Source organism: Mycena indigotica (genome assembly GCF_014461135.1).
Source record: "Mycena indigotica strain 171206Taipei chromosome Unknown Mind.scaff0006, whole genome shotgun sequence".
NCBI lineage: Eukaryota > Fungi > Basidiomycota > Agaricomycetes > Agaricales > Mycenaceae > Mycena > Mycena indigotica.
The window spans coordinates 3,567,577-3,595,326 of record NW_023503005.1 but is presented as its reverse complement, the minus strand read 5'-3'; the positions used below and the strand labels follow the sequence as shown (position 1 = coordinate 3,595,326).

The following is a 27,750-nucleotide window of genomic DNA, read 5'->3' as shown; positions in this document are numbered from 1 at the left end:
AAAGCATGCCTGTCCCCAAATTCAAACTCAAATCCGTCAAAATATCACCTACACAGCGGTTAGAAAGGCACACGCATAGTCCCTCAGCACGACAATTTGGTCTGCATACGCTCAGTTGAACCCAGTTCATGCCTGGCCAGCGCCAGACGGCTTCTATCTGTTCGAAGACTCGAATTTTCTGTGGCATTTCTAGACCATATATCCGTTTTTAACCCAGCCTCCGACGTCTCTCCGCACTCGGGGTACTTATAGGCACCTTACATTGCTTTGCGACGAGCTTGTCCTATTTCGCCGGCCATGTCTGCTCACACGTCGGAAAAGGATGTTCATGTCGTTGACGAGAAAACGTCTCGGCCAGCAGAAATCGCTGCAGAAGACGCTCCGGAGAACGCGAAGATAGTAGAAGCAGCAAATACAGATCTTGCTTTGGCTTTGGCAACTAGTCAACCGCTGAACCCACTCGGCGCAAGATCACTACAACTATACGCCATTCTGCTAGTGGCCTTCATGGGTAGTCTGGCGAATGGTTTTGACGGATCTGGTTTGTTGCGTGTGTTCCAACTTTCTTCGGGCTCAACTACATGCTAGTTATGTCTGCGGTCAATGGGATGGAGTGCGTTTTAGCTTCTAGTGTCGTGTTAGGGATCCGCTGATGATTTTACTACAGACAATACTTGTCGTACTTCAACATCTCGGTATGATCAGCTCGAACCCGCCATTTAGGCCAGCATTTATATCGACTCCAGGGAGACGACGCGGGCGGCGGTGTGGGAACGACGACGGCTATCATCTTGTGCGCCGTTGTGAACCGCTGACGCATCTTGTGCTGACATTTCTCACAGCGGGATTGTAGGGCAAATAATTTGTCGGCAATCATGTGTTGACTTCGCTTCAGTACAGCATTGGCAGTATTGTCGCGGTCCCCATCGCAGGTCCGGTCACAGATAGGCTTGGTCGTCGCGGTGGAATGGTGGGCTCCGGGTACTCTTACTTTCGTTCACTGAATAGATTCCCACTAGTTCGTCGGCGCCGTCATTATCCTCATTGGTAGCTATTATTCTCGTGCCGAAACCTCGTTTGCTTATCTTCCACTATAGGATCCGTCGCTGTCACCACCGCTACACGTGTCGGGGCTTTGCTAGGTGGTCGATTTGTGCTCGGTATTTCTCAGCATTACATTTCACCTGGAGATGCAAACTTTTTTGACTAGGTCTTGGTGTCAGTATTGTTCAGACAGCGTAAGGATGACGTTCGCACGCTCAACCACATAATTGAAGCGATATCTCCAGTGCACCATCCTATGTAGTTGAAATGGCTCCCCCACAATGGCGCGGTCGGCTTACTGGATTGTGAGTCGAGTTTGTTATCACTGCGGCATAACTTGACGTCACTCTTCCAGATTCAACAGTAATGCACTAATGGGTCTCCATTTGCATTGACTGACCCAAAAATACAGCATTCTATTACGCCGGGTCCATTCTATGCACTGGTATTACCGTCGCGACGGGCCGTCTCGCCAACAGCACGCGCTCTTGGCGCGCTCCGCTTGCTATCCAGGTCGTCGCGGCTGGTATTTTGACCATCTTCGCGTGGATATTGCCCGAATCACCTCGTTGGCTGATTTCGGTTGGCCGCAAAGACGATGCTCTCGCAGTCCTTGCTCGGTACCACGGCAACGATGACCCGAACTCCCCGCTCGTCCAGCTCGAACTCCGCGAATTCGAAGAGGCCATCAAAATCGACGCGTCCGACAAGCGCTGGTGGGATTATTCGGACTTGTTCAACACCCCGAACGCTAGATATCGGACTTTTATGATGGCGTAAGTCGGACTTTCTCGGTGCTATCACGTAGAAGTGTGTAACATGTTATGTAGGCTCATGGGCGTTTTCGGTCAATGGAGCGGGAACGGATTAGGGTTCGTTCACTGACATTGGCGAGTTAAACTCTTGATACTAAGCGCCTGCAGGTACTTCTTGACGATCTTATTCCAGGTCAGTCTTTCTTCGCGTCTAGTCGCACATACTGATGCTTTTGTGCAGAATGCTGGTGTGAAGTGGGTGATTTTTTCAACATTGGCCGAATTGAACATTTATCACGTGCGGAATCGATCAGTTCCCAGAATGATCGACTCACGTTGAACTTTGTGAACACTGTCGTCTCGGCTTGTGGCGCGGTAAGCTATGCGCTTGTCCATTCATCTCGGTTTCTTACACTCCCTAGCTTATCGCGACGGCGCTCACAGATAAAAGTTAGTCCTTAATCTAATGCTCGTGGACGGACATTGACACCATGCATAGTTGGAAGACGAAGTATGTTACTAGCCTCGATCCCTTTCGCAAGCTTTGACATCGATGTCAAGAAATGTGGTTCTGGGGAACATTTGTCAGGTACGAATGGTCAAACATGCGCCAAGTCGACAGAATTCAAGTTCACATAGTGCATGCACGCTCGCAATTGTTACTGGATGCACCGCAAAATTCGGGAGCGTCGGGAGCAACAAAGCGGGTGCAAACGCTGCGATCGCGTTTATCTGTAAGTCATCCCTTTTACTCGCTTCAATTGGTTAACAACCATCCATTTAGTCCTCTTTGGATTCTTCTACAGGTATTTTAGGCGCTAATATTGAACAACGTTAACATTCCTTTAGCCTTGCGTACACTCCCCTCCAGGCTCTCTACCCAGCAGAAGTGCTCGCCTATAATACACGGTAGATTCTTCAATCTCTCTCGAATACTATTGCTACTTAGACGGTTTTGCAGAGCCAAAGGTATGGCGCTGTACGCCCTCATCGTCAGCTGTGCATCCTTTGTCAACACCTACGCCGGCCCGATCGGATTACAACGCATTACCTGGAGGTTTTACAGTATGTCCAACCGTTTTTTGGGGCCCTGGGGCTGATATTTACGGCACATTATAGTTGTCTATGTCGTGTGGGATCTGTTTGAATGTGTCGTGATCTATTTCTGTGTCGTCGAGACGAAAGGCCGTACATTGTGAGTCGCTCGAGCTTCGTGATCTCACCAGTGGCTGAATGAAATCAAGGGAGGAACTTGAAGAAATATTCAATGTGAGTTCTCTTGGGTGGCTAGCTTGGAAAAATCAATACTAACGACTCCCTGTAGGATCCGCATCCAGTACGAGCTTCGCTACACAAGCGAAAAGTCGCAGTCGTCGAAGAGAAAGGTGGCGTCCAGGCCGTTGCGGTCAAGGAGGATGTCGTTTGACCAATCTGAGAGCGCATCAGCACTTTGTACCGATAGGTTTCGCGATTTGTACTAGGGGCCTCCGGCACATGTGCCTTAGGCTGGGACCTTGCTTTCATACAGCCTTCTTCCATATATATCTGGATAGAATCTGGGAAAAGAACGAAAACCAGCAGAATTCAACACAATAATCTTATATATGAAAACACAACGGTGCCGGCATTGACAGAAAGTCATGCGGACGCACGTGAAACACGTGATATTCACGTGCCACCCCTCGGATACCGCCCGCCGGTCACGAGCGGCCGTGTGGGCACTGGAAATTCCTTTTCTTATTACTGTAGTCCATGCCACAGGCACGGACGTTTATACTTGTGTCACTGAAAACAACAGTATCATCACCAAATTAGGCTTGATCTTATGACTCTGTTGCGACTGACCTATAAGCATCTTACAACCTCTAAAATCTGCTGTAACCAGTCACACCCCTTTTAACTGGTTTGTAGACGCCTTGAAAGGGCCTCTTCAAATTCACAAACCCTTGTAATATGACTAGTACCCTTTCTTTTGCTATTATGGTTTCATAAACCTACAGGCTGTCATGTCCTTCTTCAAGGCCAACAAACTGTCTGATCATTTTGGTTGCTTTCAAGGTGCTATGAACATACCATCTACTCACTACTATTGACTTGCTCAACAGTCCATCATAATGATCTAGTTTGTTTCCAAATCCTAATAAGATACTTGTAGCTCTTGTGAGATTTTCTATTTCTTATTGCCATTAGTTTTACAAAGTGTACCTAATATCAGAGCTAACAACCTTTCTAATCTAACAACGACTAATCGGGCTGATAAGTAGTTGTTCATCTATAGAACGGTGATCTGACAGGGTTATGCCAGGCAGCCATGGCGAAATATTGTCTGCGCCTTACGATGATTTCGAGTAAACAAACCATGATTGCTTGTTGTTGGTAGTCATGACAAATACAAAGCGCTACGAGTAGTACGAGGCTACCAACACATCTACAAACCAACCATACAGATACCAGTGACGATGACGATAAAACGGCCCAAGAAAGACATTTCAGGAAGGAGCACTGGTTGCGATTCGCTGGGCAGCGCGGTTTCGACATTCCAGAAATGCCTCATCCTCCGAATCCTCTTCCCCGTCCCCCGAATGTGATTCCGCCTCGACAACACTCCCGAAGGTACGCCTGAAGAGAATGAGAATGGTTAACGAGAAAAAAGGGACATACTGCGTCAACCATTCGAGGGTGTTCACACCCCAATCTGGCAGATCTGGGTTGGTATCGTCGTCGAAAGCAGCAAGCACCTTGTTGTATAGATCCAGGAATTTATACTTGCGGCCCTCTGAGTTTGTCCAATGCGGGACGTTGCTGATCGCGACACGGATCTGCATGAAGTCAGGAACCATAACAGTTGAAAAAGAGAAGAAAAATGTACTTGTACGACAACATAAGCGACAATATGTGCAGTGACTTGATGGACGTTGTGGATTGCTGCGAGGCAACCAGGAGTCAGCTCATCGTCTGGTTCGTGGGTCGCATCTGCTCTGGTGATGAATAACATCCGGATACCCTGTCATCGTCAGATGGAGGAAGATCAAGGTCCAACAACATTGAGCACCCACTCGAACAATGGCCACGTTTCTCAAAAAAGGTTGCGCTGGTATGCGGTCGAATCCCACCCGTCATCCGGATAGCAAAAAGAAGGAAAACGTCTTGAGGAGGGTTGGTAGGTTTTGGAGGCGATCTGGCTTAAGATTCTGGAGGTTGATAAAAATTCGGTTTGAATAGATAGAGAAGGAGCAGCTTACACTGTGGCCTTCTCCGAAAGTACTGGAGCATCGAGTCTATGGTTGTAAGAAATATTGTCTCGAGTGAACGAACATATCTTACTCGAGGGGCTTTCCATACGAGATGGGGGGGGAACACCACGCGATCGTTCCAAGGCATGAGCAACATCCGTAGTTGGGGGTGTGCCAGTCCGCGCTGAGCTTTGTTCATTCCGGGTTCGATAGATGGAAAGAACTGGTCTTGGCCCGGCACAGGAAGAAGGATCCGAAGTCCATTCTTGAATGTACTTGTATCTTGTGTCCGAGCGTCTCGTGCAGCTTTGGCCAACTGACAATGTCGGATATGAATGTCCGCTCACAGATAAGTGAAGGAACGCACTTTTTCGCCGAGCGACTTCCACGGACCGGGTTTTGTTTTTGATTCGAGATACATGAACTGGATTACTGGCAACAACTTGGTTCGACAACTTGAGATCATCGTATTGAAGACGGCGGCATGATGAAGGGCACGTTCGCTCGAGTACGATTAGCGAAGGTCGGCGAAAGTAAGGAACAAGAATGCCTTGAAGGTAGCGTCAGGAAACTCTCTTGCGCCGTTGTAGAGTCAAGCGAGTTGACGCAACCATATTCCAAGATCCGTCGCATGTCCCAGAAGGCGTCAGCCCCTCGAGGTATAAATTTGGCAGCGTCCACGAGTTGCTGGAAGGCTGACCTATGGTATCTGAAAACGGTTCAGCTCTGAGCTGATGAACGGGTAATTCATACGCGTTTCGAGGCGGTCCCTTCCGTCTTCCGAGTAGAGATGGTGGATCTGAGCTCTCTGTGAGGGGAAGCTGTCCGAGATGTCGAAGAATGTCGTCTAATTGCACTTGTTGCTCCTGGGATAAAACAGGGAGAGCAGGAGTCGTCGGTACGCTGTCGGTCATGTCAGTGTTGGAAAGGAACGAATCAGGGTCCTACTCTTACGACCAGCGCAGCTCTTATGCTCGTCGTTAAACCCTAACAACTTCAACGAAGGTGATGAGTTGATAGGAAGGAAAGGAGGCAATACAGTGCCTGATGTCACAGGGTGACAAATGATCACATCATGATCGTTGGCTCAAGCAACTTCAGAGGGGTCAACCATAAGTTGGCATTGTTCTACGAGCAGCGGTAGGGAGTAGTAGTAGTAGTAGTAGTAATTCTAGGACGAAGCAATCAAAGCAGTGAGCACAAAGCAAGCAGCAGTCAACAAAGCGGTGAACGAAGCGGTATGAGTAGTCCATGGGGTAAATAGAACGAAGTAGGGATACTTTGCGTAGATGTTTGGCGGTTTGGCGGTCTGGCGAAATTGTTGTTACAAGTGGGTCAATACGTAGCGGAAGACGAGCAGCCATTTAGTTGGGATACCTGCCAGTCATGAGTGAACAATTCACAAGCGAATTCAAGCAATTACTTGATGTTCTTGACTAATCCCAGCGAACGGCTCAAAAGTTGTGGACCTTGAACGGTATCCTTCATCATCTTCTTGACGTCGCCGAGGATGCGATGATACACTGGACGAGCGTTGGAAACAGTCCATCGGCTCTTCTGGCGCCAATGACAAATCACATAATCCATCTATGAAATGTGAGGACGGAAGCGAGGAAAAAAGACACCAGACATACGAGGGTTCCCACATATGCATAGACAGCAAACGGAATCTGATATTCGAATAGAGTGGGCTGAAGAAATGCGCCATAGCTTTCATGATTGAGAAACCACATGATAATCTCAGTCGTCGCAGGGTGGGCCAAAAAGGACTCGTCCGCAGTCAATCGCTGCGATGAGATCAGAGGTCAGATAACAAAGCGAGAAAGAGCGCACAGTCCGATAATCCTCGAGAAAGGCGAACCGTTCGCTCCACTGTTCGACCTGATCATCGATGTATTGCTCGCATTCAGCTTGTGTCCACGGTGCCTTGGTGGTAGGATTCGCTGTCCCGACGGTAGGTACGTTCATGTTTCGCAGGATGATAGCCTTGATGGCCTTGCACTGGTGACCACGCTCTCTCGACGCTTGGTCAGAAATCTGAAAAGCGTCGTCAAATGATATCGTTGAGCGATACGAGAGATGCTCACGTAAGAGGTCAGTTTGGCATCGTAAAGCTCCAGGAAATCTGTCGATAGTGAGGTTGGTTGTGGTGTGGATGGATGTTAAAAACCTTCAGATAAATGGATGGACGACGTTGCGTTGATATTATTTCTGGCTTCTTCCAGAGCATCGGAAAAACGATTGAAGCTTCTTCGGGGATGACTGAAGCCAGAAGAAGTCCAAACATCGAACTCGGTGGTGAAGCGAGCCATCTGCACGCAGGGGACCCATTGAGGATGTTCTCGCCGGAACTGATCATAGAATTGCGCCTTCACGAGATCACTCTTGGCAAGATGCTCCGACCATTCGTGAGCTTCGTCGTCCAACTGATCCTCGTCGACGAATGGCTCGGAGTATAGCTGTAAGGGGGGTAAGAATAGGTATTGACGTTGCGCAAAACCCCTTACACTATTTGCACTAGATGGAAGCGACAGTCCCGAAAGAGAAACACTTGGTGGTGGGCTGTTCGGCGTCCCCACGGTTGACTATGAGTCAAGATTCAGTGTGATTTATGCGCAATACAAGCATTGATTACCATGATGTCGCGTTCAATGCCGTTCACCGTTGACTGGGAGGGAAGCATTTTTCGGGGATCGTACAATGAATTGAGGACGTTAGGATCATATTGGAAGACAAGCGGTGGGCGTGGTGGCGGGGGAAAGTAGGACAACGCCCCAGCTGGAAGTGTCGCTGCCTTCTCATTAGTGTTTGACTTGTTACCGTTGTTGGAGAATTGAGTGAGAAGAAGTTTCGTGAAGTTCGCGTGACATTGGATGACCTAGACAAATAGACAACATCAGTCAGTCGCAAGGAGAAACGGTGTATAAAGTTACCATCTGCAGTGTATTTGGATTGTTGAGAGTATTCTGGGACTGGGGCATAGTAGATGCATATTCTAGGCATAGATTGAGACAGATTAGTTGTAGGGAGAAAAACCGACCAGCAAGATCGGGCGCGGGGCCTGAAATTGGAGAGAAAGGTCGATTCTCCTCCATAAGGGAGGCAAGTTGGTCGTTGCCGATTGCGTTTGAAGACATGTGAGATCACAGTGGGTGGTGGAATGAGTCAAAGAGAGAGCCAGTGCGAGTCACACATTGATGGTTGATATATATGATTGCGTGACCGAATTGTCACAGGAACTGTCACGTTTTCACCTTAGCCTGAGATCCTTCAAGTTGCGAAGTCTCCTCCAACTCATTACGGTGAGCCTGTCGGCCACGGTATCGCCAGCAGCTGAAGGGGGAATCATAGCAGTCCGAAGTCGACACAGTCGAACTAATTATCTATGGACTCAGTGTCCCATCCATCCGCCTCACCAGTGCCAGGCAACCCTGCAGACGCGTCAACTCCTCTTCTTCACTCTGTGTTATCGGAAGGAAGAAGCGTTATTGTAAGTGTTTGAATCTACTTCTGTCTCAAAACCCAAGACATGCAGAAATTAAACTTGCGAAATACAACGTTATCTTTCCCCCACACCGAAGAAGGGGCCGACCGTATTCTTCATCTCCTCCAAGCCAAGAAACAACGGTACATATCGGAGGAGAAAATGGTTGAAATACGAATTCACGAAGTCCTGCAATACCTCGACATTTTGCAGAGAGAATTGAAGGAAGTCAAGAGCGACCTTGTAACTGCCAAAGATGACATCGCTCGCTCACCTGGCCATTCGCTCTTTGGGCCTTCCGGTTGGCGTAGCCGACGGGATATCTGAAACCTGCACGAACTGTATTTCGGAGGATTAACCTTCGCAAACACAGAGCACCCTCTGTAATTAGAGTTGTTTGTTCTCTCACTCGTCTCTCTCATCTGTTTATTTCTCCCTCCTCCGAATCTTGTTGACTGCCAGTGTACCAGTATTTCATCTGTCGTAGTGTAACCGGCGATAACTCATATTTCATCCTTGTATCTCCCCTACGCTCGTGCCTACTGTAAGAGGTGTCGACACTAATTTGTTTGTTTTATCTTCCGAGACGCATTTCGGCGCGCCAGTGCGCGGTTCGTTGATACATTTCAGTTTGTGTGCAGAGGAATCAAAAACAAATGCAGCAGATGTAGTAGTAGTAGACGTAAGCTAAGCAAAGCACCCCCAAAGACCCTGTTTAGTCGATCTCCTCCACAGCAGATGTGGTTTCCGTGGCGGCAGCCGTTGGTTGGGCGGTCGAGGTTTCTGTTGTCTCTTCCTCCTCTTCCTCATCAACATCGAGACCAAGTCTGTTTGTAGCATGTTAGACCAGTAAAAATGAAAAAAAAATAGGAAAACTAACGCAATCATTCGGTGGATACGCTTAGCGAAAGATGTCGGTTCATCGAGAGCAAAGCCAGAAGTGAGCAGCGCTGTCTCGAAGAGCAGATAGGTCAAGTCGCGAACAGACTTGTCGCCCTTGTCCTCCGCAACCTTACGCTTGAGCTCCTTGACGATGGGGTTGCTCGGGTTCAGTTCGAGGTCTTTTTCGAGGCCATATACGACGACATGGATGAGTCACGAAGTGCCTGCGCCTTCATGATACGCTCCATGTTGGATGACCAACCGAATTGGCCAGTGACAAGAACGCAAGGAGAGTCGGTGATGCGGTTGGAGATGACGACCTTCTCGACCTTGTCGCCAAGAGCATCCTTGACAGTGGTGCAAAGGTCGCTGAAGGCAGCAACCTCAGCCTCACGTGCTGCCTTCTCCTCTTCCGTCTCCTCAAGCTCCAGACCCTCTTTCGACACACAGATGAGCTTCAAGTTCTTGCCATCGAACTCCTTCAGTTGTGTGATGGCGTACTCGTCAATGGGGTCAACGAGCAGCAGAACTTCGAAGCCCTTCTTCTTGAGGACCTCAAGGAATGGTGAGTCGCGGGTGGCCGCCAAAGATTCGCCGGTGAGGTAGTAGATGGATTTTTGGATTTCGGGCATGCGGGTAATATAGTCTGCAAAGATTATTAGATGAGTTCATAAGCAAGAAAGGAAAATATACCTTTGAGCGAGGTCTGCTCCTCAGACGACTTGGTCGAGAAGAAACGCAGGAACTCGGCGAGTTTGCTTCGGTTTTGGGCATCTTCGTGGATACCAAGCTTGAGGTTCTTGCCGAAAGCCTCGTAGAAATTTGGTGAAGTTGTCCTTGTCCTCCGTAATTTCAGCCAGAACCTCCATGCACTTCTTCACAATGTTCTTGCGAATGACCTTGAGGATCTTGTTCTGCTGCAACGTCCCACGGGAGATGTTGAGGGGCAGATCCTCTGAGTTGACGATACCCTTGACGAAGTTGAGGTATTCGGGAATAAGCTCCTCGCAGTCGTCCATGATGAAGACACGGCGGACGTAGAGCTTGATGTTGTTGCGCTTCTTCTTGGACTCGAAGAGATCGAAGGGTGCCCTGAACATGGTCAACAGGGAAGCAACAGATTGAATAACGACTTACCGCTTGGGAATGAAGAGAATGGCCTTGAATTCGAGTTGACCTTCAACGAGAAGTGCTTGACAGCAAGATGATCCTCCCAATCGTTGGTTAAGCTCTTGTAGAACGACCCGTACTCTTCAGTCGTGATTTCTGACGGGTTGCGAGTCCAGATGGGCTTGGTTTTGTTGAGCTCCTCGGTAGTGATCTTTTGCTCCTTAACCTTCTTCTTCTTATTGTCTTTCGGCGCATCATCTTCATCCTCGACCGCCTCGATCGGCATCAGCCTCCTCCTCCTCGTCATCCTCAACTTCCTATAGATCACGTTAGAACAGATGTAGGAGAGGGGAAAAAGACTACTAACCTTCTCGACCTCCTTCGTGACAGCGAGTTTGATTGAGTAAAAAATGAACTCGGACTTTTTCGCGACAATCTCCTTGATCTTCTTCTCCTCGAGGTACTCGAGTTGGTCCCTCCTTCGGGTACAAACGGATTTCAGAACCACGTCCGATTGGGGGGTTGACGGTGTCGAGGGTAATAGTGAAGGTCCCACCAGCGGCAGACTCCCAAATGTATGGCTCGTCATCGTTGTGTTTGGAAACAACCTGAACAGACGAGGTAGGCAGAGTAGAAACCGACACCGAATTGACCAATCATGGAGATGTCGGCGCTAGAAGAGAGGGCCTTGATGAAGCCTCTTGTGCCAGAGTTGGCGATGGTACCGAGATTGTTCACCACATCAGCCTTGGTCTGGCCAATACCCGTGTCGTGAATGACCAGCAGCGTTTCTCCTTCCCACTCACTCTCCATCGCGTTGTTGAGCTTGCGCCAGACTCTGTTTAGTAGCCGAAACAGCTTTATTACTGCTTGCGATCTTGGTCCCTTGGTCCCTGAACCGCTTGAGCAGGGTAGCATGTTCGCCCTCAAGCACCTTGCTGCGATCCCGAATCACCCGAACCTCCTTCAACTCCTCGTTGTCCGCTTGCCCAACAAAATGAGACTTGTGAGCATTCTGATCTGGGCAGACGTATGTGGAGATCATCCCAATGCCTGCTGAGACGCAAGCTGGTCGTGTTGTTTTTGCAGCGACACAACCGATTGTAATGCGGTTTCCTTGTCCCGTGCCGCAAATTTGAAGCTCCAACGCATCAACCTGTACGAATAAAGTCAACCTAGCGAAACAATGCGAAGGAAAAACCCACCTTGGCTTTCAAAGTCGCTCTCTCGCTTGAAACCTCCCTCGCCCCTTTCTCCAGTTCTTGGATTCTCTCTTGGTTGGCTTGATGTGTCGCGTCGCAGGCTTGCAGCCTTGCCAATGCTTTTGCCAGCGCATCTTCCAATTCCACGTTTCGTGCTTCGACCACACTCAACGTTGCAGCCTTCTCGCGGCCTCCACTTGAGCCCCATTGAGTTTCGCCCGCATCCGGTCTCGTCCCCCTTCCACAATCGACAGCTTCTCCACGAGCACCTCCTTCTCCACACGCACTTGTCCATGGGCACCCCCTCGCTTTGGCCATCTGTACCTGGAACTCGGTGTTGTTCCGCCTCAGCTCGTCCATCTCCGAGTCGCGCTTGTTCGCATCTCTCGTCAACGCAAATTCCGCATGGGCTCCGTGTAAGATGTTGGGAGCAGCGGCAAATGTTTCGGGTAACGCACCGACCTGTTCAAGGACTTCATTTCGCAAGGCGAGAAGCTCGCGAGCATTCGAGCCAAGGGACTTCTGTCCGCCAGCAAGGTTATTAACGGCTGTCTTGATAGCGAGGACATGCTCGTTGGAAGGTCTGGGTGTGAGGGCACGTGACCATTGGCAGGTGGCTGCTGTGGCTCTGCTGGTGATCAACAGGGGCATTGTCTTCTTCCGAATCAGAAGCGATACTGAGACGTTGTCGCTTTTCTCGGCCTTGTGTTTTGAACGGTGTTGATTCCGCTGTTGGCTGCTCTTGGATGAGAGGTTGGGGCTCGGGGAAGTCAATAGTGGCACTCCTGCTGGTAGCTTGAATGTGAATGCGCCAGGTTTGAACTCGGGGCCGCGGTATTCAAGCCAAATGAAGGCTTGGACTCCATCGCAGCAGGATTTAGCGGAGTCCCCAATGAAGGCAGGCGAGAGTGTGTGATCAACGGCGCTTTCGGAGGAGGGGGCGCGCCAAAGACAAATGGCGGAACAGGATCAGCGAAGACAAACGGCTTTGCATGCAGGTTTGAGGCGTAGGACTGCAGGTTGTCGGAAGGAAAGACAAGAATGCGCTTGAGCGGGATTATGTGTTGTGAAGTTGCCCGAAGTCGCTCGAGAATGTGGCGGGAGAGAAAGACCTTGAGGGTGAGCTGGTGTAGTATTGATGCATCGCCTCTTCCTCGCTTGGATTGGAAATCATGTCGTCGTCGAGACGTGATTGTATTGTCGGGCGGACGAGGGAAGTGAGGAACCCGTCTCGGTTGGTCAGCCAACCTCATGTCCATCGTTGTAAACGTCGTTCAGCCCGCTCTTGCCGAGCCCGCTCCTAATCTGAGGGGTTCGAAAAGTCGCACAAACTCTAGAAGAATGGTCAGAAAAAGATTCAGGTTCAATCGGGCACTGACCTCGTCCTCAGAAGACTCTGCAACCCGATACTGATGACCACCGTCGTCAGAACCCGTCCATTCGTCCACGTCAACCTGGTCTAATTCCATATCCTGTGACTCATCTCCAGATGCAATTGGCTCTGCATCAATCCGCTCATGTATCCGTCCACCATTAATATTATTGCCCACAATGCCGCCAACGGACTGCAGCGATAATGCCGCCGAAAGCCTTGAAACATGGCGCGAATGACGAGCGGTTTGTACACCATCATCCGTCCTCGTCGCAGTTTGTTCTGCCTGATCGTTGGTGACAAAGCTGTCCTCTTCCGTTTCGTCCCTCCTTTCGTAGCACCCAACCCCAACCCGCGCATGAAATCAGGTCTGCTCTCCCTGCTTTCTGGTCGAGAAGTGGCTCGAGGTGCAGTAAGTGACGGCATGGACATCGGGACTCGTCCTTGTGGTGCGTGAATTTCAAGTTGCGCGCAAGAGGCGCATCGTTATTAGAGTCGCTTAATGGGTGTTGGTCCGCCAGCAATAATGCATCTGGCCCGATTACTCGTCGATATATTGGTAGACGTTGGCGGTTGCGCAAGAGATATGCTGTAGCCATGACGATTCGTCGTGAATCTTGGAGGTTGAAAGCGGGGGCCCGGGGAGGGCGGAAGACCAGTAAATGGCAGCTGTGGTCGAGGAGGAATTGATGGTGCGAAGGTGCGAGAGAGCCTGTGGCTTGAGCTTGCTACAGCTTGTTCAGTTTGAAGAAGAGAAAAGCAGAATCGGCTAGAGAGGAGATCTGCCTTTGTGTGAAATCTAGACACGTAGACAAAATGGAGTGGAGACTGACCGTGTTTGCTGACGGCTACACCTAGAACTGCTTTCGGGGGCGCCTATACTGGGTCGTCGTGTATTCCTTCCAGAGAAGGGAGTGCCCTGGACAGGTAAAGGAGGCGGGACGAACTGCTGGCCACCCAGCAGCGAAGGTATTGAAAAGTGACCATGCTGCATTGCGGAGGGAGTGAATGCGGCAATGCTGGCGCTGCCTCGGTGTGGGGTTGGGCAAATTGGGTTCGGAGGGGAAACATCCCTCCCTGCAAAGCAGTTGGGAGCGCCATGGATGGGCGGCTTGTTGTTGTGGGGGTAGATTCGGCCAACTTGAAGCCAAAACGGCGCACGAGAAAGTAGGTATTGCGAATCGCTGGAGAGGAATATAACTGAAAGGGTGTTAGTTGACGGCGCAATGAACTCAGAACGGAGGACGAGCCTGAGCGAGAGCAAACGAGAGTGAGGTCACCAGCCAAGATGACAAGATCACATCACGAAGTGCATGTGAGCGATTTTGGTGAATGCAGAAGCCAAATTCTACTTCCAGTTCGAATAGGACAACTTGAAGGTTAACTCAAGCAACAACTATTAGTTTTGGCGGAGAATAGACTTCGAGGCGTGTTTACTACAATGGTTCTCTGTCTACTAGTAGTTATGCCTCGAGACTGCGTTCGCGTTGTTCCTCCGAGTCGGAATGGTCCGAGGATACCTCTACAATCTCCATCGAAACGTCGTCAACTTGAACCGCTCCGATAGCTCTGTCGAGAGCACGAACGGCAACCCGCAAAGAGACCAGGAGGCCACGAGCTTGGGATCGCGCAGTGGTGAGGGCACCTTCCGCTGCGAGAAGTAGTTGACGGTCTGTGGCGTGCTGGCGGGTCAGAACGCCCACTTGGGTTTCGAGCTGGACAACTTGGTTGAGCGTGGACTCGCGGCTACGGATAACTTCGGTGATAGTGGCCCTGAGCGACGTAATCTTCTTGCGTTTTGTGAGAATATCGTTGTCGAGGTAGTGGATGTGCTTTTGACGAGCGGCAGCATCGATTTCCAGGAGTTTTGTCCGTCGCTTCTCCTGATCCAACTCTGTCTCCAACACCACAACCTTCAGCTTCTCTGCTTCGATCTTCTTTGTAAGACGAATGCGAATGTCTTTAGTCTCGTGTTCGGCCGCTTGTCGTGCGTCACGAAGGGAGTTTTCGGTTTGACTGAGAGTTTTCGAGAGGGCGGCGTGAGAGGTGAGTAGGGCAGTGTGATCGGCTAAGATAGCTTTGTGAACCTTCTCCAACTTCTCGTAGCCCTTGACTGGAACATTGTCAGTCATTGCGTAGAAACGAGCTGAATGATATTACCTTTTCCCTCGGCTGACTCCTGAGTTGTAGAGCTTCTTCCACCACTGGCGGCTATGCTGCGGCTTGTGTCAGTAGAAGAATAGTGGGCGGAGAACAGGGATGAACATACAGACGAGGAAGCAACGAGGGGATAGGCGCTGCCGTTGACGTTCGTCTGAGCCGTGACAACACCAGTGTCGTTGGGAGTGAAGAGGCTCTGACCCTGGCTTTGACCGTCGTTCGAAGACTCGGAACCTGGTGTCGTTGACTTGCCAGTGGCTGCACTGGCAGGGGTCTTGTTGGGAGAAGGACGGTAACGGAAAGCCGCATACTCAGACACGTTGTCAGAGCTTCGATCGTAGTAATTCATGGTAGTCACGGTTGGGTGCGGAAGGGATTCTGGAGGATTTCGGCTCCAGAGTAAGGCATTTAAAAGGAATCGGCTCTATTGAAGGATGAGCGGTTCCATCAACCCTCAATGTAGCCATCAATAATGCCAGACCAACCGTAAATTCGCCAACAGATCGATGTATTAACATTCTAAAGCACTTGGAATTGACCGGCATATTATTGACGACATCGCATCCAGGGAGGCATACACAGTTCAAGTAAGTTATTAGCACGAACGGAGAACTTCAAAAAACTTGAACAACAACAACGAAGTCAACTACTATTGTCAAAGCCAAGGCTAACGCGTATAGCTTCATTGCCATGTAAAGAAGCGTCATCATCACTACCTTGAGTTGAATCCGACTCGGAGTCTGAACCGCTTTGCCCATCCACGTACTCAAGATCGGCACCCTCCTCTCCCTCCCGTATCATCATCCTCCATTGAGGGCGCTTCAAGTTGCCTTTCTTCATTGATGTCCTCCATCTCGACATCCTCAGCTGCAGCGGTCGCTTCGAGATCGTCACTTTCGTCTCGGAACCTAGCAGCAACCTTCCGATGGCCGATGGCGTTGGTATGGTATCGCATGAGCATATCTCGATCAACGACCCTAGAAAGAAATAAGTGAGCTGATCATAGTCGCAGAACGAACTCACATATTAGCATAATAGTATTTCCAATCTTCGTCATGCTCTGTCCTTCGGAGAATCGCAGATTTTGGAAGATAGTCGCGTGTCCGTCCATGGTGAAACGCGGGTATGAGATGAGCACCTCGAACGACATCGGATCGAGAAAGCCGAAAGCATCAGGACTTTGGAAAGGCATGTAGGAGAGACGTGGCAAACGTTTTTCCCGGAAGCCACATGGATAGCTAATGTCTCTTTGCAACCATCGGACCCATAGGAATTCCATACGTTCAGCCTTTCGTGGCTGGTCGGCCAGAACGGCATAACAATGGAATATGCCCAGTAACTCGCCATACCAGTATCGGTGATGGTCCTCGGGGTCTTGTGCGTGAACGATAAGAAATTTGCGTGTCCGGGGATTGAGAACATCTTGATCACGTTGAACATCGTACGTGGTGTAGTTGACACGCATAGTTGCGTGGGTGTAGATGAGGTCCCCTTGGATTACAACGCTGATAAGTTCCTCGTCGTTGAATTGTGTGTCGATGTCATTGTCCTCAAGGTTCAGAAGGCGCTGGCGGAGATGCGACTTGAGATGGCGGACAAAATCCTACCATTCATTAGAGGGAGGACGAGAATGAGAAAGATGGCAGACCTTGAGAACAGGGTCCTGTTCTGGGGGATCAATTTCCTGTAGACAGTCAGTATCCAAAAGAGTTCGCGTGGTTTAACAGACCATGCGATTGATGGGCGGGCCATCGCCTTCATCTTCGCTCTCGGTGGAATCACCCATAATGTCTGCTAGGTGCCAAAACGTTCGCGTTGAATTGGAGATGTAATGATGCTGCTCTGGGGGAATGTAAGCAGAATACCGGGGGTTAGCCTCTGGATGCAATGCCACTTGGAGCCTTCGTTGACGCTTGGAACGTGCCCGCAAAATGTGTTTGACGGTTGTTGCCGCTGGCGCGACTGGTTTGCTTCCTGCTGATTTGAAGCGTTTTCTGTTCTCCCACATCGTTCGCATCAGTCTCCTCCGTCGTTCATGAGCAGCAATTTGACCGACATGGTTGCGTTTGTTGGTGCGCTTGTAGAAATGCTTCACCAGCCGATGAGCCAGCTCACCCTAGGTAAACTGTCAAATCTTCCCATGAGAATGTGGCAACTATTCACGTTCTGTGTCGAGGTAGAGTCGGTGGTTCCGAAGCGCAGAATGGCATCAGGATAGTCGGGAAGGGCGTGTAGTTTATAGGTAATCAGATTGAAGGGCTTTTCGAGCTTTTTAGTTCTCTGCTTCCCGGGCCTCTCTTGGTTGCTGGAGGACGGGTTGATGAAGGCACTGTTGATGACTGCGTCGACACCCCAGCGGCTGACCCGTCAACCACATGTGTTGGGCTGGTGGATGGGGCTTTCTTTTTTGTTCTCCGGCGTTCTTCTCGGGGTAGCTCAAAAGTTTTGATGTCGGCTGTTTCCCGAGCAAAGCGTCGAATAGTCGAACAGAGAGTCGTAGTAGCAGCGCGAAAAGATTCGATTGACGAGGTCGTGTGCATGCAGAGCTTGGCGTAACCATGCCAGAGTGCAAGCTCGAAGCACAACTGATCGACCAGGCTTTGATGCGACGGGAAAAGTCCTTCAAGAACCGGCAGAATACACTGAAACAGTCAATACTGCATAGCAGAAGTGATTCCAACAACTGACTTGAAGGATGTCTTCGTAGTCACGGGCGGCAGCGTATTTGAGTTCTGACACATTATGGCTGAACGAGCGAATGGTAGCACGACCGAAGGTAGGAATTTGGCGAAACCTATTCAACATGAGAAAGATGGAGCCGATAGATTTGAATTGAAACAAACCGCTGATCAAATTCGTCTGTCTTTTTAAAAAGAGTGGAGCATGCGAATAAAATGCACAATAATACTTTTAGCAACACCTAGTTCAATTTCATGTAAAAGGTCTGGAACGAACATGCTGAAGAGGTTGAAGGGAGTTTTCGGCGTGTCTAGTTTCGAGAAAGCGTTCTAGTAAGAAATGAGAGATGCATTGGGGGTGCATGGAGAAACGAACACGTAGGGACCCAAGAGTCTTTCTTCAAGATAGCATTGAGGCTGGAGCCAATAAGAGAGTTGCCGTTGCTGAACATAGCTTTTCTTGCGTCCTCGATGGTGGCACGTCTCGGATGATTATCGATACGGACATGCTTCCTGCGCTTCATGTCATTGACTGTTCCAGTTTCGGATATTTTCTTCTTTTCTACGAAACAGCGAGGGCAAGGCTTTCCACCAAGACTCCTAATAGTCGCAAGAAGAACCCTGTTTTCTGGTAAGTGAGAGATATTTGAACAGGGAAAATTTTACTTCTCAGGGTAGTCGGCGCCATAGATGAAAAAGCGAGGGAAAACAAGTCGAATGATACCATCCCAACACTTGATTTTGATACCATTGTCGTACGCGTCCATGAAGTTGTCGGAGAGGAGGAGGTTCCAGATTTCATGGATCAGCTCCCGCTTGAGGTGGGTGTATACCTCATCAGGCATGTCACATCCATATTGCTGTCTGTAAGAATCACGGACAGAGTCAGGAAGCTACGAATCGTGGATAAGGCTGTATAAAGGAGAAGTCAGAGCATCTTACTGATGCGAAGTACGCTTGATGAAAGCCCGCTTTGGATGTCGGCTTGCCACGAAAGTCTTTAGGATGATTACCGAAGAAAGTGTAAGCAGGCCACAGCGAGGCCGTGCCAAATTGAGCCAAATGAGTTGCGTCTGACCATTCCATGAGAGCCAGAACGATGCTCTCAACAGGATCATCAGCAGTTTGCGGCGGTGGAGGTTGAGGGATTGCATGATATGCCTCGAGCATTGCGGCCGACGTATAGATTTCGCCGAAAACCTCCTCGTGGTTTTTAGGAAGGGGGGGCAGTCCATGTTCATCGACGATAGTAGGCAGCTCCTCTGTGACAAAGTTGGGCATCGTTTCAGGCATCGTTCCATTCTGCGGGCCCGGGGCTGCTCTCAGGGAGAAAGGTGTCGTGTGCAACTGCTGGAAGAGAGGGCCTTGAAGTACTTCTTGGATAGGATCCAGAAGTGGGCGATAATAGATATTGTCGACGATGAAGACTGGCGCGTTACTTTCTGCCTGGTGGACGCCGACGCATGGTAGTTTGAGCATAACTGCTCCGCGACTCCATTTGTCGTTGATGCCCAGTGGTTCGACGCCGTGCTTATCGAGCTTATCCAGAAACTTCTGGGTTGAAAACGGTGTAGGGAGCTCGCTTAATGAGACCCCATCGGATTGAGCTTCTGCGTTTGGAAGGAGGATGCTTTGAATAAAGCGGTCAAAACCCGCAATAGATTGGGGGTTTTCCTCTTCGACATGATATTTGATAAGGTGGGCGACAGACGGGTTGGGAAAAGGATAAAACCAAGGCTCCGTTGGGAGTGGTATGCTTTCGGAAGATCGTTCGTCGTGCTGGGCGACCCGATACAAATCCTTGGGTTGAACGAAAGCGTCAGGATCATGCGTGGGTCGGCGGGGATATACTTTATAGAGTCCAAACTCGTTTGGCTCCGTCTGTAGCCACTGTTGAGACGGTGCTGCTGGTGGTGCTGCATCGATTTCTGGTTGAGATTGAGACGGAGGGAGAGAAACCGGCCCAACGCCGGGATTTGTGAGAGCTGAACGCAAACGTCGTAACCTCGGAGCTGGCGGAGGCGCTGCATCGTTGAATTTCGCGGGAACACGCGTCCGTCGCGCAGGTAAGCCACTCTTGCGTTTTACGGGAGGAGCGTCATCGATGGGAATCTATTGCATGTGTGAGAGGGACAAAGACTCCGCGAGAGACACCTACAACTTGAGCTGGCCCAGGAGGCGCGGGAGGAGGGGAGGCTGAGACATCATGATGTGTTTTTGCTCTTGCAGCAAAATCTTCTTGGACCCGAGAAACGTGCATCAAATGCAGCCTTTTGAACCCAGAACACGCTCTGTCATGGTTGGTTTTGGCTTCACCGAGGTTTCGGAGCGGACGCTGACAGAGTTCGCATGCGTATCGTTGTTTGGGCATGGTTTGAACTTGAAAGCCTGAGCTGACAAAGCCGTCGCCCGGCCGGCGCCGCGTGACCTGAATTTTCGGATCGGCCTTCGGTACCGTCTGCAGCGAACTATAATTAGTTAATGTAATCCATCAGTAGAAGAAGGTCGTTATTGCCTTCCGTGTCGAACTCAATGTTATTCACCCCCAAACACCGCTGCAAGACTTTACTATAAGAGCGACAACGAAAACTATTGCCACCATCTATAATCCCCTAATGTCCTATACGCCTGCCGGTCACCACTCTTCCAATGGCCCGCCGCCAGCGGCCCTGGGCCAGCCACGGTGCGTGACCGTCGTCGATGCCTCATTACTATGCTAATACCACAGTAGCAACTTGCCAGTGACTCTTGTGCATGTCCACCAAAGACTTCTCGGCGACTACCATGCCCTCCACGAACAACATATGCTGCTCTCATCCGACTTCCACTTCCTCCAACTCGTCTACAATGAGCTCCTCACCTACTCCATCGATCTGCACGAGGATCATTGTCGCCTGACCGACATCGCCAACGGCCAATTCATCAACATCTTCGACCTTCACAACGAGTTGGGGCGTACTCGAGCGTATATCAACGAGCTGGAGGACAAAATACGCCGCCTCACCCGCCAGTTAGATGAAGAAATAGCGCGGTCCAATGACGAGATACAATCTCGGAAGGCGGAGGTGCTGCGTCTCAATCGTCTGTTGGCTCAACAAGACGCGGACATGCTGGGAGGTGGCGAGATGGACTCGGAGAGCGTCAACCCTGAGGAACTGATGCAGATGTATGTTGGGGAGAGCCTTGGCCGCCAACTCGACTAAGAACACCATCCTTTTGGACTTTTTCACTACATTCATTCACTTAGCTAGTTAGCTGTACTCAAGCTGTACCGCTATTATCGACTCGGACAAATGTTTTTCAAGTTGTGACTCGGATGTGCCAATCAAACAAATCTTCCTCTTCCTTCCACTCTGACTCCTCCAACAGCAAGCCGCGTCTGGTTCGACCTCCCCGGGGAATGGGCGAATGACTCTGCGATCGACATGGTTGAATTTTGCACTGGCAGAACTTGAAGACACTCAGACTGTTACGTCTATCCGAGTCCAAGTGAGTCAATTGACGAGCCTTCAAGTTTGAACTCAATCGACGACAACTGCTGTGGTTAGCTTTAGACGTTCATCGTCTTACGGCTCTCGCCCCTCGACCGTCAACACCCCCTGTTTCCGATACATCTGCAGGCTCTTCGAAGGACATGTCGAGTATTGCACAAGTCGCTGCAATCAAGTGCTCAGCTCTACCGTTCGCTGACAAGGAGAAGAAGAAGAAGAGTGTGCGATGGGAGCCGTAGTGGTAGTATTTAGGCTAAAACCAGTAGGTGTACTTAGGAAATCCATTGCCTAGCCCCCTAGCTATAGCCAGGAGGCTGCATATACCTAGTTATTTAGCCTAGCGCTCCTCCCTGGGCCAAAGCATTATTTTTAGAGAAAATATATTATTATGCTTTATCTGGTATCTTGTGACTGATGGTAACACACCCTTTTAAATAATGTTTTTAATGTGGAACCATTTTTGATTGCCATCAGTACTTTTGATGGCTATATCAGGATACATCATTTTTGTCCAAATTAGGATTGTTATTGATACAGGCTATCCCAACTACATACCGGGTCATCGGCCTGAAGAAAAGGAGTTTAAAGTATTATATATACCTAAATGATAAATAATATGTATTAGATAACAATTTGTTTCGTCATTGATGCTATTGATTAAGAGACTCCCTGCATTGGATTAGCCTAGATAGCGAGGTACACCCAGGCTGTGTGCAGCTAGTGGGCTAGACAATGGATATCCTAGGTGCACCTTGGAGGCTAGGCTAAATCTTACAGCTACGGGTGGCGATGGAGGGACGAGGCCGGACTGAATGCCATTTCGTTCATTCCGGCAGATATATCCTCATCGTGGTTCATGGTCGACAGCTCTTTGCCGCAACGCAGCACGTCTTTAGACGCACTCCGAGTCGCTCCCCGGGTACGCCATTCGATTGGCCACCGCTTATCTGGCGTTGTTTGTCTTGGCAGGAGGAGGAACATGACCCACAATTCGAGCCTGTGATCAAACTCACAGAATAAGTCGGCGATAGCAAAACCCACGAAGAGGATGAGGGTGTGCTTTTCAAGATGTCGGTCTACTTTCACGCGATCTTGGCCCCTCTGACTTTTGTAGGCGCGCCAAATTGTTTCGATTCGACAGTGATGTAGGCTACGAATGGAAAGAGCATGGCACTAGAGATGTCCGTCTCCTCGAGCACAAGGAGACCCACAAGGTCAGGCTGGTGATGCGGCTGGATAAGACTCTCAAAGTCTGCGACAACTATGTTAGTGAGCATAAACCCCATTTTACGTCTTCAGAAAATGGCTTATAGCCCCGCTCAGGCTGCTTTTGTTGTCGACATTCTTACTCAATGACGCTGCATCTCACTGTGCTAGAGCGCAAAAATTTCCCTCGTATGGTCTTGGCTGTCGCAGCGCGTGGTAACTGCCACAACCAGTTCAAGGATACAACTCAGTCATCGAAAGCTCCCTGATCTCCATACTCGAGCAATAATCCGCCACCCTACTTTCTTCTCTCCCTCACTCATCTCATTTCACTGCATCGTGCGAGAGCCGTCCAAAGTCGATGCGTGATTAGTGCCGTCCTTGCTCCAGCACCACCTCCACCGAAAGCTTTGGATTCCAAGCTGAAATCAGCCAGTTGCAACCTCATTATCGGTACGTGCATCCACAAAGGAAAACGTGGTGGGATTCTGACGTGACTATCTAGACACTATCGACTCAACTAAGCTTTGGACCACCGCGTCGCCTGTACCGCACTCGGCCTTTCGCCAGCACAGTTTCGCCACCACGGACAACGAGATTTTCCTTCGTGAATCTACTTTCAACGCCTCGGATGCCCGATAAAATTTGCTACGCCTCTCTCACCGACCCTTCCGTTTCTCGACACCGAGATGGATCTCTCCATCTTCATCCCCAACAAAGAGAAGAGCTGCTGATCATTCACGACACGGGTATTGGCCAGACCAAGGCTGACCTGGTCAATGATCTAGGTACCATCGCCAACTTGAAGTCTGGCACAAAAGGCTTTATTGAGGCCCTCTCTTCTGGCGCCGACATCTCCATGATTGGTCAATTCGGTGTCGGTTTCTACTCTGCCTACCTCGTCTGTTCAGGTTGTTTCCAAACACAACGATGACGAGCCATACATTTGGGAGTCTACCGCTGGTGGGACCTTCACTATTACCCTCGACACCGTCAACCCCCCAATCGGACGTGGTTCTGAAATCCGTTTGTACCCGAAGGAGGACCAACTCGAGTACCTCGAGGAGAAGAAGATCAAGGAGATTGTCGCGAAAAAGTCCGAGTTCATTTTTTACTCAATCAAACTCGCTGTCACGAAGGAGGTCGAGAAGGTTAGTAGTCTTTTTCCCTCTCCTACATCTGTTCTAACGGATCTATAGGAAGTTGAGGATGACGAGGAGGAGGAGGCTGATGCCGATCGAGGCGGTCGAGGATGAAGATGATGCGCCGAAAGACAATAAGAAGAAGAAGGTTAAGGAGCAAAAGATCACTACCGAGGAGCTCAACAAAACCAAGCCCATCTGGACTCGCAACCCGTCAGAAATCACGACTGAAGAGTACGGGTCGTTCTACAAGAGCTTAACCAACGATTGGGAGGATCATCTTGCTGTCAAGCACTTCTCGTTGAAGGTCAACTCAATTCAAGGCCATTCTCTTCATTCCCAAGCGGTAAGTCGTTATTCAATCTGTTGCTTCCCTGTTGACCATGTTCAGGGCACCCTTCGATCTCTTCGAGTCCAAGAAGAAGCGCAACAACATCAAGCTCTACGTCCGCCGTGTCTTCATCATGGACGACTGCGAGGAGCTTATTCCCGAATACCTCAACTTCGTCAAGGGTATCGTCGACTCAGAGGATCTGCCCCTCAACATCTCCCGTGAGACGTTGCAGCAGAACAAGATCCTCAAGGTCATTCGCAAGAACATTGTGAAGAAGTGCATGGAGGTTCTGGCTGAAATTGTGCGGAGGACAAGGACAACACTTCACCAAATTCTACGAGGCTTTCGGCAAGAACCTCAAGCTTGGTATCCACGAAGATGCCCAAAACCGAAGCAAACTCGCCGAGTTCCTGCGTTTCTTCTCGACCAAGTCGTCTGAGGAGCAGACCTCGCTCAAAGGTATATTTTCCTTTCTTGCTTATGAACTCATCTAATAATCTTTGCAGACTATATTACCCGCATGCCCGAAATCCAAAAATCCATCTACTACCTCACCGGCGAATCTTTGGCGGCCACCCTGACTCACCATTCCTTGAGGTCCTCAAGAAGAAGGGCTTCGAAGTTCTGCTGCTCGTTGACCCCATTGACGAGTACGCCATCACACAACTGAAGGAGTTCGATGGCAAGAACTTGAAGCTCATCTGTGTGTCGAAAGAGGGTCTGGAGCTTGAGGAGACGGAAGAGGAGAAGGCGGCACGTGAGGCTGAGGTTGCTGCCTTCAGCGACCTTTGCACCACTGTCAAGGATGCTCTTGGCGACAAGGTCGAGAAGGTCGTCATCTCCAACCGCATCACCGACTCTCCTTGCGTTCTTGTCACTGGCCAATTCGGTTGGTCATCCAACATGGAGCGTATCATGAAGGCGCAGGCACTTCCGTGACTCATCCATGTCGTCGTATATGGCCTCGAAAAAGACCTCGAACTGAACCCGAGCAACCCCATCGTCAAGGAGCTCAAGCGTAAGGTTGCGGAGGACAAGGGCGACAAGTCTGTTCGCGACTTGACCTATCTGCTCTTCGAGACAGCGCTGCTCACTTCTGGCTTTGCTCTCGATGAACCGACATCTTTCGCTAAGCGTATCCACCGAATGATTGCGTTAGTTTTCCTATTTTTTTTTCATTTTTACTGGTCTAACATGCTACAAACAGACTTGGTCTCGATGTTGATGAGGAAGAGGAGGAAGAGACAACAGAAACCTCGACCGCCCAACCAACGGCTGCCGCCACGGAAACCACGTCTGCTGTGGAGGAGATCGACTAAACAGGGTCTTTGGGGGTGCTTTGCTTAGCTTACGTCTACTACTACTACATCTGCTGCATTTGTTTTTGATTCCTCTGCACACAAACTGAAATGTATCAACGAACCGCGCACTGGCGCGCCGAAATGCGTCTCGGAATTGTACCAAGTAGTGATGACTGCTCATTAGAGTCTCCGAAGCGATAGTCGTCAGCGTCACGAAGCAGCGGCGGCGTGACTTCCCAGGAGACAGTCCTCCTCCCGCGCTTCCACGTTCACCAACTTCTCCCTCCCCCAACCAGATGAATTTTGCGCCGGTTCAGACTCACTGCTCTCCACTCAACTTGAACTTGTAAGCTGTGCCAAGGCATTGACTCAGGCTCAATTAACCTTCAGCTTCACGTGCGGCAGTGAAGCAATACAATTGAAGTTTTGCTGCGCAACCTTCTTCCTTCCATCCCCCACTCGAAAACCTTCTGGGCCTCTTGAATCTTTCACTGAGCCTTGGGGCGATTACACTCTGGTGCCGCCAGCCCCGCACCATCAACAACAACTCGAAGGAAACCTCGGACTCAATGCCACCGAAACGGCCGAAAAAACTTGGCTCGGAGACCTGCAGTCAAGTCCACTCGCCCTTGGTCAGTGACCATCTTTTACCATTTGTTTCCCTTACCAACTTTTCTATAGCAAGAGACGCAAAAAAGCCCGAGTTCATGAAGATGATTTCGAATTAGCTGGCCTCAATCGAAGAGACCGAGCCATCAGCCGCTATCTCCAGCAACATGGCCGCACCCTACTTTCTATCGCGCAGTACCTTGGCTACGACTCTTCCAAAACGGCCACCATCTTTCGATGTCGCCAGAACAAAAATTCCACAATCGACACTGTCGCAGCAGACGCCGCTTGGTTAGCAGACTGGGACTCTCAAGCTGCTCTGGATATCACTGAGCAGTATATGAATCAAGCCGAATCGGTATGTTCTATTTGTTCATCTTGACCTATCTGACTTCGTGTAGAGAGGCGAAGCATCGAATGAGGTCGAAACTGAGCGTGAGAGCGAGAGCGAGAGCGAGAGCAAGGGATCAAACGAGAATGAAGACAAAATCGAGAGTGAAGATGAATCGAATGAGCAAATTGACAGCAACAATGAAGTCCAGCGCGACCCTGGCACAACGGTGCAGATCGCGCTTCCTGCCAACCAAGAGAACAACTCGCAATCGACAAATGGGCAGCCGAAGTGCGAGGAAACGCGCTGCTGCAAGAAGGAGGAGGCTGTTGACGTGGTTCTCATTGACGTGGGGGTGGATAGAGCCTCGGATACAGTCGCAACTCGGACGGCGATCACCTCTTCAACGGGGCAGCTAGCTCCCACACACTACAACAACGACAACCATCTTCGTCCAACTTCGGAGTCCGCTATTATGCCGCATGTTGCAACAACCACTCAATTCAGCCACATCCTCAACGACATTCCTACACCGACCTATGCGCCAACTTCTTCTAGTCCTGCACTAAGCAGTGGCCCTGCGCCAACCAACAAAGCTCAGGATGCACCAACCTATGATCTGGGTGTGCTGACCCGCGACCATGCAACAGCCCATAGCCCGACGCCTGCCAAAAGCTCGATGCCTGCTAAAAAACGTGATGCCTGTCAACAACGCTGCGCTGACCAACAACCCTGCGCCACATGGCCCCCGCCCTTCGCAAACCCATGACTCTGCGCCGGCCCACGACACTGTCACGGTGCCGACCAATACTGCTACAACTAGTCTAGCACCCCTCAGCGACTCCGAGTCAGGTCCTCCAACATTGTCAGCATTCCTGACCAATATCCAACCCGATCTCTCCTCGTACCTCGATCTTCTCAATAACTGTGAAATTCATCAAGTGGTTGATCTTGTTTCTCTGAGGGGTCGGGATTTGATGGAGACTCGCATTTACGTGGAGCGTTTGTTGCGCCTTCCGTTCCAAGCAGGGCTGGAAAAACTGGCGGGAGAATTTGTCGGCACAGTCACGTTCATGACCAGTGTAGAATGTCTGGCCCTTGCGCAGGCAATTCTTGCCTCGTCTTTCACAAAAGCCACGCAAAGAAATACAACCGTCATCGGGAAAGTCGGCTCTTTCGAAGGCTTTGCATCAAATCCATCCCAAATTGGCACGTTATGTTCCACTGCTCCACCACTGCGGCATAAACCAACCATCCGACATGTATATGTTGGTCGCAAGGGACTTCGCCAGTACGTACTATCAAAGATATGTGTATTGAGGTACTGGTACGACTGGTACGACGAGAGAAGGGTTAGGAAACATGTATGTGAGATAAGTAAGAGGGGTCATACCTGGTACGACGAGAGAAGGGTTA

General features: G+C 50.0%; 4 protein-coding genes across 4 annotated transcripts; 2 read left to right on the top strand and 2 right to left on the bottom strand.

The window, feature by feature from the left end:
* Positions 1-297: 297 nt before the first annotated feature.
* On the top strand, positions 298-3,225 carry MIND_00764000 (MFS domain-containing protein; the record flags this gene model as incomplete). Its single annotated transcript, XM_037364335.1, has 25 exons — positions 298-541; positions 589-613; positions 668-695; positions 747-800; positions 896-970; positions 1,020-1,047; positions 1,098-1,160; positions 1,211-1,238; positions 1,290-1,349; positions 1,400-1,407; positions 1,457-1,820; positions 1,875-1,916; positions 1,968-1,992; positions 2,041-2,054; positions 2,114-2,174; positions 2,222-2,249; positions 2,299-2,310; positions 2,361-2,388; positions 2,439-2,533; positions 2,584-2,605; positions 2,649-2,708; positions 2,761-2,864; positions 2,919-2,994; positions 3,044-3,068; positions 3,124-3,225. The coding sequence occupies 25 exons, from the start codon at positions 298-300 to the stop codon at positions 3,223-3,225; spliced, it is 1,671 nt and encodes a 556-aa protein (XP_037219979.1).
* Positions 3,226-9,231: 6,006 nt separating this feature from the next.
* Positions 9,232-12,969, bottom strand: MIND_00763900 (HATPase-c domain-containing protein; the record flags this gene model as incomplete). The annotated part of the gene is made up of 11 exons (XM_037364334.1): positions 9,232-9,343; positions 9,397-9,577; positions 9,616-10,044; positions 10,092-10,209; positions 10,262-10,490; positions 10,529-10,929; positions 10,973-11,116; positions 11,151-11,346; positions 11,408-11,664; positions 11,714-12,446; positions 12,494-12,969. The coding sequence occupies 11 exons, from the start codon at positions 12,967-12,969 to the stop codon at positions 9,232-9,234; spliced, it is 3,276 nt and encodes a 1,091-aa protein (XP_037219978.1).
* A 3,039-nt stretch (positions 12,970-16,008) lies between these two features.
* MIND_00763800 (uncharacterized protein) lies at positions 16,009-20,291 on the bottom strand (the record flags this gene model as incomplete). The annotated part of the gene is made up of 12 exons (XM_037364333.1): positions 16,009-16,219; positions 16,262-16,845; positions 16,891-16,926; positions 16,972-17,358; positions 17,406-17,547; positions 17,607-17,884; positions 17,931-18,036; positions 18,198-18,250; positions 18,307-18,541; positions 18,587-18,813; positions 18,863-20,032; positions 20,079-20,291. The coding sequence occupies 12 exons, from the start codon at positions 20,289-20,291 to the stop codon at positions 16,009-16,011; spliced, it is 3,642 nt and encodes a 1,213-aa protein (XP_037219977.1).
* Positions 20,292-23,248: 2,957 nt separating this feature from the next.
* Positions 23,249-25,412, top strand: MIND_00763700 (HATPase-c domain-containing protein; the record flags this gene model as incomplete). Its single annotated transcript, XM_037364332.1, has 9 exons — positions 23,249-23,494; positions 23,529-23,768; positions 23,821-23,993; positions 24,067-24,105; positions 24,151-24,394; positions 24,435-24,526; positions 24,600-25,028; positions 25,086-25,247; positions 25,301-25,412. 9 exons carry the CDS (start codon positions 23,249-23,251, stop codon positions 25,410-25,412), a joined length of 1,737 nt encoding a protein of 578 aa, XP_037219976.1.
* Positions 25,413-27,750: the final 2,338 nt, after the last annotated feature.